At 37.7% G+C, this 10,470-nt stretch overlaps 2 protein-coding genes across 10 annotated transcripts in view; one reads left to right on the plus strand and one right to left on the minus strand.

Moving 5' to 3' along the window:
- nup98 (nucleoporin 98 and 96 precursor) overlaps window positions 1-1,958 on the plus strand; it is a 20,449-nt gene extending 18,491 nt beyond the window's left edge. For all 7 annotated transcript variants that reach the window (XM_076102570.1, XM_076102573.1, XM_076102571.1 and 4 more), the window contains exon 35: window positions 405-1,958. In XM_076102570.1, the coding sequence (XP_075958685.1) occupies window positions 405-601 (197 nt within the window). In that variant the 3' untranslated portion in view covers window positions 602-1,958. The remainder of the gene's footprint in view (window positions 1-404) is intronic.
- Window positions 1,035-10,470, minus strand: part of LOC142960643 (uncharacterized) — a 9,729-nt gene continuing 293 nt past the window's right edge. Inside the window, exons 2-10 of one of the 3 annotated variants that reach the window (XM_076102578.1) lie at window positions 9,424-9,721; window positions 9,177-9,239; window positions 8,804-8,866; window positions 8,499-8,555; window positions 5,921-5,980; window positions 5,776-5,801; window positions 5,551-5,604; window positions 4,900-4,968; window positions 1,035-3,668 (exon numbers count right to left, since the gene is read on the minus strand). In XM_076102578.1, the coding sequence (XP_075958693.1) occupies window positions 3,624-3,668; window positions 4,900-4,968; window positions 5,551-5,604; window positions 5,776-5,801; window positions 5,921-5,980; window positions 8,499-8,555; window positions 8,804-8,866; window positions 9,177-9,239; window positions 9,424-9,721 (735 nt within the window). In that variant the 3' untranslated portion in view covers window positions 1,035-3,623. The remainder of the gene's footprint in view (window positions 3,669-4,899; window positions 4,969-5,550; window positions 5,605-5,775; window positions 5,802-5,920; window positions 5,981-8,498; window positions 8,556-8,803; window positions 8,867-9,176; window positions 9,240-9,423; window positions 9,722-10,470) is intronic. The other 2 variants (XM_076102580.1, XM_076102579.1) reach the window with 2 other exon arrangements.

Genomic DNA, 10,470 nt, shown 5'->3' on the forward strand with positions numbered 1-10,470 from the left:
CTGAAGACACTCTGTGTGTGTGTGTGTGTGTGTGTGTGTGTGTGTGTGTGTGTGTGTGTGTGTGTGTGTGTGTGTGTGTGTGTGTGTGTGTGTGTGTGTGTGTGTGTTGATTAATAAGATGAGGTTGGTTCCTTCACAATAAAATATGTATTTTTTATTTATTTTTTTTGAGTTTTTCCTCATAAATGTACGACTTTAGTCTCGTATATTCTCAGTATATTACCCCCTGCTCCCCCAGCTCAATAATAATAATAGAGCCTACAATGGCTCTGTAACGCCATAGAACACATAAAGAGTGTAATAAGCTGAGTCCATACAGGAGAAAGAGGAGACGATGTGAGGTGAGCTGCTTCCACGACTCAAAAACACCTCCTCTAACTAAGCCCCTCCTCCTCCTCCTGCAGAGATGGCGAAGCGCGTGGCTAACATCCTGCGCGTGGTGCTGACCCTCCAGCAGGGCGGCGACTCCGACTCCCTCGGCGTCCCGCTCGGCCTGCTGGCGCCGCACATCAGCCGGCTGCCGATGCCGGAGGACTACACGCTGGAGGAGCTGAGAGGACTCACGCAGTCCTACCTGAGACAGCTCATCATCAGCCAATGAGAGCGCACCACGACAGCTCGTCATCGGCCAATGAGAGCGCACCACGACAGCTCGTCATCGGCCAATGAGAGCACACCACGACAGCTCGTCATCGGCCAATGAGAGCGCACGACGACAGCTCATCGTCGGGCAGTTAGAAAAAATATATATTTAAAAGGAGCCGAAAGACAAACGGGAGACGAGTCGAGAGAAAACAGTTCTACGACTTGATTCTGGAGTTTGTTCTGAAGACGGACACAAAGCTGCGATACGTCATTCCTCTTCTTCTTCTTCTTCTTCAGGGGAGAATTTTAAAAGAGAAACAAGTGACATGAAGTTACTCCTCGTTCATCCCTTTTATTAGGAACTTCACTTTAACGGGTCCAGTGGGTCCAGGGGACCCTGGTCCAGTTTCAAGAGTGTTTAATAGAAAGCAGAAATGAATAGAAACCAATAAGCAGCAGAAAGTCTTTATTTGAAGTACAGTAGGTCAAACGTTAAAATGTCCACATTCTGTTTATTATTATTATTAAAATTCTCCCCAAAAACCCGACTTCTTTCCGTCTTGAACAGAGTTTAGTTGAGTAGCGTGTTTATTTACATGCATGCATGTATGTAAATAAACAGTTATTATTGTACCTGCAGGTGAGTGTTTAAATGTGACCTCAGTTACTCGTTTCACCTCTGACCCCCCCAAAGAAAGCGCCGCGTCATCGATTAGCTCCGACAAAACCAGAAGAAGAAAACCTCGTCTGGTTGTTTCATTGTTTTCATTCAAAGCTTTGTTTTTTATGATGTACGTGAACAAAAAGCAGCTGTTAGCTTAGCATCGTTTCTCTGAATGTGGAAGACGAGCGGTGACGACGTGCACAACGTGGGTTTTGTTTTTTGGAGTTCAACATATAAAATGCCTCGCGTTCTATTTTTGTAGGTGTGTGTGTGTGCGCGTGTGAAAATAAACAAAGTGTTGTTGTTTTTTAATCAACACTTCGGTTCAGTTTGATCGTCAGAGTTTTTCCAAAGTGAAAAGTTTCCTCCCAAAAACGAGCTGCCAGTCAGAGATTTCACTGCATGTAATTATATAAATATTGTATATTTTTGGAAAATGAAACTGGGAATATCAGGTCGTTTTTATTCTCCACCTTTAATTATTAATAAATTGGATGCAAAGTGTTTTGGAATGAAACTCTCCACTTATCCGTCGATCGGTCATTTTTCTTTTTGTTACAGAATAACAGTTAAAAATCTGTTTCTCAACAAACAGGAAGCTCTGTGTGTGTGTGTGTGTGTGTGTGTGTGTGTGTGTGCGCGCGCTCTGTGTGCGCATGTTTCCTGATGATTTTGTTGATATTTTTTAATAAAGTCAAGTAGAAATAAACAGTGTGTATTTTTTGGATGTGATCGGAGGAAAAGAGACGAACGTCTCACACCTTTATTTACCTGTGATCAGTGACGCTTTACGCTGAATGTGCTTCTTAATAAAGTTCACTGTCCGTAAAATGACAAAATAAAGACGGTCAGAATCAAACGGTGTTTGCACATAAAAGGAATTTGATAAATCATTTGTAAAAAGATGTATATATTTATAAGAGTAAATTGTTGAGTGTTAAATGTCTTCACTAATCTTTTTGAAGCACTTTAAATTGTGCTGAACATGGTTAATTGCACATAAATATATATTTACGTATTCAATCATTTTTTCCACTTTTCAACGCGACCAAGAACCTTTTGTGGAACTGAAAATAAATTCAGGTTCTTGTTTAAAACGACGTCGCAGCCGCTTCATTCTGAGAACAAGTTGTGGGATCGAGTTCACATCGAGAGGCAGAGAGTTTATTTGTATCGCACATTTCAACAACAAAGTGCTTCACATGAAACCATTCAACACAACACAAGGCAGAAGAAAAGCAGATTGAAGAACAATTATTAAAACACTAAAAAGCTACAAATGGAACAGTGACAGTGAAAGAAATAAAATGAAGAAAGAGACGTTACCGTTAACCGGTTCACCGATCGATAACATGTTTAAACGGCTACACAGTCAGTGTTCATTCAACATGAAGCACCGCGGCGATGGGCTCGATGTCTTCACAGAGACAAACTATTCAGATCGGTCGGTAACGATCGGAGCACCTGAGACCCGATCAAGATGAGACAAAGTTCAGCAACGCCGACGGAAAACAAAGAAGAAGGTGAAACATTTAAACTGGATGTAGCTTCAGAATCAATGGAGCGCCGGAGCAGAAGGAACGTGTTTCACTTTGTCTTTTAAATCATATTTAACCGGTTAACGGGAGCAATTAACAGAATCCGACATCCTTAATCAGGACTATTGTTTATTAATATTACAAAGTCTGATGATAGAAATACAGACCATGAAACACTCGGATCGTCTGTTGGTTCTTCAGGCTTCTTTACCCTCGATTCATCCCCAGACGACTGTTTCCTGACGTTTAATTTGTTGTGAGTCTAATTTTCTTTACGATTCTCCAGAAGCCCGAAACCTTTCGCTCCTCTGACTCCATAGCTGATAGTTGACATAAATGTACAACTCGGTGATGTCACCAAAAGTACCTGTAACCTGCAAGGCCTCACCAGTCGGTAAGAGAACACACACGTTCCACTCCGCCGTCAACGGCGTTCAACTTCTATAAAATATGTGTCATTTTTTTGTTACTTTTTAATTTCTGTAATTTTATTTCCTTGTATTTGGACTTCTGCTGTGAGCATCTTACGAGAGAACGTTTCTGTAAAATCATCCTCCAGAAGAGTCGTCACAAAAAACATCTGCGGCTCGCCGTTGAACTCGACCTCCAGCTGAATGTTCCTCTATTGGAAGATTTGATGCACACACAGTATTTAACAGCTGATTAAAGACCAGAGACTGACAACGTTTTTGTATTAAACAAATAAACAAACACAGCTGACTTTAGAGGAGAATCAAACACATTTGAAACAAGTGTTTGATGGAACAGAGACGTCTCTGCAGCTACCGTGGAAGTGTTGGTGGGTTCAGCTGGTTTCAGAGACGGAGAACAAAGATTCAGAGATTCTTCTGTTTGGGCTTCTTGGCTCCAACAGGATCCATCTGAACAAACCACAAGATCAAAACACGATTACAGAGAAGTCTTCTTCTCCCAAACAGCCCAACCTTGGTTCGGACAAAATCAGGAGGTCTGAATCAAACTGAACCCTGATTAAGTGTATAAAATCTTTTTGGATGGTTTGCGGAAATTTCAGAAAGTTCTGGCAGGCTGTCGTCATAACTGGAAAAAAGAAAAAACGAAGGTGATTGTGACGACGGGACGTAGGCGACGATGACGGTACGTAGGCGGCGACGGCGGAGACGTAGCCTTTTAAACCCTAGCCCTATTTTTAGGCCTCTGCTCGAAAATTGCATACCCCATACTCAAGAGAGTCCAGAGCTCTAACTACAAGGTCTATTTTAATCATTTTGATGGTATAATACAGGTAACACTTGTGAGATGTGTTGAATTGTGTAAATATTGTGTATATGTTACTGGTTAATAACATATACACATATGGCACAGCTCAAATTGAAAAAGTTTCAGGTTCGCCTGAAAAAAAAGCACTTTTATTGAAAATATTTATTTGAAATAATGCAGATTGAAGCCTAAAAATACTCCACAGTCATAGCACAACATGTTTACATGTCTCCACAACAGATTTTACTTAGATTGAGCATAAATGGTCTGAGTCAAGCAAAATTCTCATTTTTGGAACGATGACGAGACTTAGGCGGCAATGTCGGGGCGACGGGGCGTAGGCTACGAGATGACGACGACGAGACGTAGGCAAAGATTACAGGTGACGGGACGTAGGTGAGGACGACCTCTATTTGATGTTCTTGTAGGGAGTCGTATAAATCTAAAGAGGGCCTCCATACTTTAATAAAGTTAAGGGGGATCCTTTGAATGCAATTTCTTTTCTTCTAGTTTCATGAAATACATGAACTCAAAAAGAGAAACTGATCTCAATTGAGTTAAAGCTCTTTTCAAAAAGGTGTAAAAACATGTGAAGACCATGAGATGTGATTATTTAAGTGTTGAGGTAAGTTTCTTTACTAAGTGCCCAAATATTTAATTCTCATTGAGAATACTTTTTTCTTTTCATTAAGTAGTATTTCTTTTACATTATTTGATGACTGATTCGTTAAAGGAAATCATGTTGTAGAAAATGTGACGCCTCTATTCTCACTAATAAATAAACACTTTGTTTAGAGGAGAATCGAACACGTCTGAAACAAGTGTCTAAACGAGTGTTGAGTCTCGATAGAACAAAGGCGTCCCGGCTGATACCTTGGTGGTTTTGGTGGTTTTGGTGGATTCTGTCTTCTGTTTGGTCTTCACGGCTCCAACAGGATCCACCTGAACAAACCACAACATTATTTACAGGTTTGATGACGGATTATGATTTTAAAGACTGAATTACACAAAGGCTGTTAATGTATTCATGTACAGATACACACAAGCAGATGAAAACTCAGAAATACTCTGATCGTGTGAGTAAAAGTAGAAATACTACAACGTTACAAATAAAAGTCTTGAATTTAAAGTCAAAGTACAAAATTATCAACATCAAAAAATTCTGAAAGTACCAAAAATAAATGTCATGTTGGCGAATAATTTATATAATATTATAATAATTGATACAATAATGTGGTAAAAGCTCTTTTTAATGACTTTATATACAGTTGGGTCGATTTTGAATTCCCCCTCAAGGATCAATAAAGTTTTATGTCAATAACAGCAAATATTGCTTTATTTGTTGAATATGTTTTGTATTTTTTGAATCTGCAGAGTGACTAAAGCTGTCAGATAAATGTAGTGCAGTGAAACGTACATTTCCTTCTGAGATGTAGTTGAGTACAAAGTGTCAGTAAATAGAAATACTCAAGTAAAGTTTCACGTGTTAAAACCGACTATTGATTAAAAACGTCTGTTGGTCACCTTCCGTTTTCTCTCATTGGAGCTCTGAGCAGAAAGTTGACTGATGGTTTTCTTCTACACACGAAAGAAGAGGGTGAATACAAATATTCATATTTAACATGTATAATAACATATATATATTTATATGTTTGTGTGTAATACATATAATAAGGTGAATATGTATCTGTTGAAAGCAGCAGAGAGTGTGAGAGGAGAGTGTTGATCATGAACCCTTTTGATTCTCACCTCGTCAGGTTGGCAGCTCTTCAGACCTTTAAAGGAAGAAACAAACACTGTTGATGGTTTTCAGGTAAAACATAAACATCTTTTACTTGTTTTAATGTTCTGAATATCAGATGATCTCATGAACATGGTTTATAATAATATCTACCAGCTGCAGGTTTTGGCTTCTTGGCCGCTGATGCAGATGATGCAGGTTTGCTCGACGTCACTGAAAAGTAAAACACACACATTTTATATATATATTTATATATGTAAATATATACGTATATATTTACATATATTTATATATATTTACATATATATTTATATATATTTACATATGTAAATATATATAAATATATACGTATATATAAATATATATATATATACATATATATAAATATATACGTATATTTACATATATAAATATATATAAATATATACGTATATATAAATATATAAATATATTTATTTATATATATAAATATACGTATATATTTATATATGTAAATATATACGTATATATTTTAGTGCTGGCCAAGTTAACGCGTTATTATCGCATTAACGCATTAATTAACGCCACCAATTATTTTATCGCGCGTTAACGCAGTTTTAAAAAAAATTATTATTATTTTGAAAGGCCGTTGCTCTCTGGCTCTGACTACACAGACAGACAGACCATGGCTCACAGGAGGGGCGGGATGTTGATCAGGATTGGCTTGGGATGGGCGTCATCATGCGTCTAAACCAATGAGAGCATTTGGGGCGGGCGCTGCGGCACGATAGCCTATCAGCGTTGAGATGCTCCTCCTGTCATCACTGACGTTGAATCAGGAAACACATCCTGTAGCCGTCTGTGTTCACCCAGAGCTCTACGATACCTCATATTACTGGAGACCAGATAAACTATGTGTATAAATCTGTATAAACCAGTGGCGGGCCGTGCATTTTATACCTGGGCCTTCACTGTTGCCCTGCAGCTGAAATACCACCTTATAACCACATGATGGCGCCAGAGTTATTCATTTCTAAGGCTGTAACTATGTACGTATTAAATTTACGTACGTAACGTTCGGTACAAGACTTACAATACATTTGAATAGTACTAGAGCATTTGGAAAATGGAGAAGCTTATATTCAGGAAAATCGAATGTGTTCTGCACTCATGGAGGACAGTGGTTCTCAGCTGGTCAGGCTGTGGGACCCACCATCACTTCTTAATGACAAGTCACGGCCCAAAGAGATCGTCTTATGATTTTACTTTCACAACTTGAGCATTGAACGCAGTGTCTTTCCTCGTCTCAGCCCCCTGTGTCATGGTGTGTGGTACATCTCAGTCAGAATGCCCATATTTGATTGGCTGAGCTGCATCACGTGATGTGATTCACTACCCGACTAAGCCTCTGCTGTTAAGTTTAACGATAGTCACGTGCTCGCCCACTGACCAATCACAGCGCACTCTGCACCTCACTGCAGAGCTGCATGGACACTGAGCTGCACTAATGCTGACGTCATTATAGGCCGGCTGGCAGGCTCTGACACGTCAAAGAATACGCCCAACATGTCAAACTAAAGATCTGATTGGTTGAACACTATGACAATCAACAATATCGTCCCCATTCACTTAACCTGCACATGGATTCACTTGTGAGTCTGCAGGCCTCTGCCTCTGTTCTTACCTAGAGACACAGAGGTGAGATCTGATTGGATAAAAGCTCTACTTAAAACAAGCTGCACTGGAAGCAGAGCAACTGAGGAAGACAGGAGCTGTGCAATGAGAAAATAATGGGAACAATATTTTTATAAATTATAATACATGTAGTGTATTTAAGAAACATTATTAAATTATAAAATAGATATAGCTTTGTGATTCTGTTCAGGCCAGCAGAGAAGACCTTGCAGGCCCTGACGGCCCACCACTGGTATAAACCATATGGTACAAACAATGAATAGACGCCGTATCTACGCCTGTGTGACGTTATGTTGAGTGTTGATGGAGCTGCTACAATGTTAGCTTAGCATAGCACCGATCGATCCAAACTCCTTTGAGAAGACAAGTATTTTAAAAGTTATTTGTGGAGAGAACTAACGAAACATGAATTCATACTTTTTATAAATCGCATACATTACGTAGTTATTTCAGAACCCCCTTTCTGTCGGTTTATTGCCGTTAAATCAGTTAGTTTAGTGTTGATACAGCTGTAACAGCGACGTGTGGCTCATAGACTCAGTGAACACAGCTCCATGAGATCCATGAGCTCCTCCGGACTGTTATGAACCAGCTAGACGCGTTGAGTTTCCTCATATCTGGACTTCAACAACACGTACGAAGCAGAACAATCTGGGGACGAGTTTCCATTCAATTATAGTGACTTCAATTATTCATAGAATATTATTTCAACACACATTGCTTTTTTGTTGTGTTGCTTTCATAAAATATAATATACAACAAATATTTTAACTGCTGCTGTGTAAAGGGAATACTGCTGTTAAAAAGAACCTTATTTGTTTAAAGTGTTTGCAAACCAGATATTATTGCACTTTTGTTCATACAGCAGTATATAGAATTTTATACTCAAATGAATGTCAAAAAAATCATGCGATTAATCGCGATTAAAATTTGTAATCGTTGCTCAGCACTAATATATATATACATATACAATACATACAATATACGTATATATTTATATAAATGTACATATATATATACAGTATATATATATGTATATTTGTATACGTTGATCTACCAGCTGCAGGTTTTGGCTCCTTGGCCGCTGATGCTGATGCAGGTTTGCTCGACGTCCCTGAAAAGTAAAACACACACACATTTTATATATATATATTTATATACGTATATATGTAGATGTATACGTATATATTTATACATATACATATATTTATATAAATGTAAATATTTATATACGTAAATATACATAGGTAAATATGTAAATGTGTATATATATATATATATATGTATATATATATATATATATATATATATATATATACATATATATACAGTATATATGTATATTTGTATATGTTGATCTACCAGCTGCAGGTTTTGGCTCCTTGGCCGCTGATGCTGGTGCTGGTGCAGGTTTGCTCGACGTCCCTGAAAAGTAAAACACACAAATTTCATATAAATATTTAAATGTATATATGTAAATATATACGTATATATTTATACATATACAATACATACAATATACATATATATTTATTCATATATATTACGTAAATATACATAGGTAAATATGTAAATGTGTATATATATATATATATACATATATATATATATATATATATATATATATATATATATATATATATATATATATATATATATGTATATATGTATATATATATATATATATATATATATGTATATATGTATATATGTATATTTGTATATGTTGATCTACCAGCTGCAGGTTTTGGCTTCTTGGCCACTGATGCTGATTCAGCTGCAGGTTTTTTCGCCGCCTCTGAAAGAAGACATTTAAAAAACAAAGTCGTAATAACTGGAAGAAAGCCATCGAGTTTGCTCGTCTGTGTTTCTGTGAATCGGTTATGTATTTGTGTTTCATATTCACGTTGATCACTTTGTGAAGAACTCAACACGGGGTCAATAATCTAAATGGATTCACACGGTTGATCTTCTGAACTCACCTTTTATTTTCTGTCGTCGTTTCTTCAGCTCCTCCACAGAGCGCTTCAGCGGCTCCTGGACTCGAGCGTCCATCCTCTGTAAGACCTTCATTTCTTTATCCATCACAGAGATGGACCCTTCGGTCCCGTACACCTGGATGATGACATCAGGCATTTCTTCTCTTGGCTTCTCCGCCTTCCGACCTTGAGGGATTTTGTCCAGATCGGACATCAACTTCCTGAATTCTGACGGGCTCAGCTGCTCCAGGATGGAGGTCAGGTTTGTTTTCCACTTTGTCTCTAAATTCCGCAACGACATCTGTAACAGAGAGACGAATGAACAACAGAAAACCAGGAACCGTCACTCTGACAGCTTTATCAGGTAAATAGATACCATTTATTGAGAATTTCTGATTTCATTTTCTCAACACGCCATATATTTTATGAACAATAAACACTGAAGCTACTGTAACGGCCTGCATGTTAAAATGTCTTTGTTCTTCATCTGGGATTTAAAAACAAAAGATTTCCACACAGACTAAATAAAAGCCTCCTGCTATTTGCAAAAAGTTTGTTGTGCGTCTATTCGTGCATTTACGGTACCGGTGCTGAGGGCGGCCTAAAAGTACGAGGAAAGCATAAATATGGTGCATAAATAAGGGGGATACTCTTTAAGTACGTTTAATTAAATGTATTATATTTAATTATGTTGTATTTATGGGTGAACTGATATATATTTTAGAAAAGAACTATAAAACGACTTCATATTCTTTAAGACATTTGAAAAAGAATCAATTTCTGAGGCTTTGTTCGGATCAGAATCTTCTTTATGTGAACAAATGTAATTAATTTACAGGAAGATAGAAACACACAACAAACGGCTAAGAACAAATGTAGAAACAAACATTTGAGTAAGTCCTCTCCGAGGTAAACAAATGAAAAATGGTCTATTTCTCAACAAAACAAGTAAAGAGCAAACAGGTGGTAGTTTGTTAAATGTGTATAAAGCAGGAGAGTAAAACACGTGGACACCGAGCCGCCTCACCTTTCAACCCGTCATGTTACAAG

The sequence above is a fragment of the Anarhichas minor genome, unplaced genomic scaffold (assembly GCF_050575085.1).
Source record: "Anarhichas minor isolate MPS153535 unplaced genomic scaffold, ASM5057508v1 ptg000027l, whole genome shotgun sequence".
Taxonomy (NCBI): Eukaryota; Metazoa; Chordata; class Actinopteri; order Perciformes; family Anarhichadidae; genus Anarhichas; species Anarhichas minor.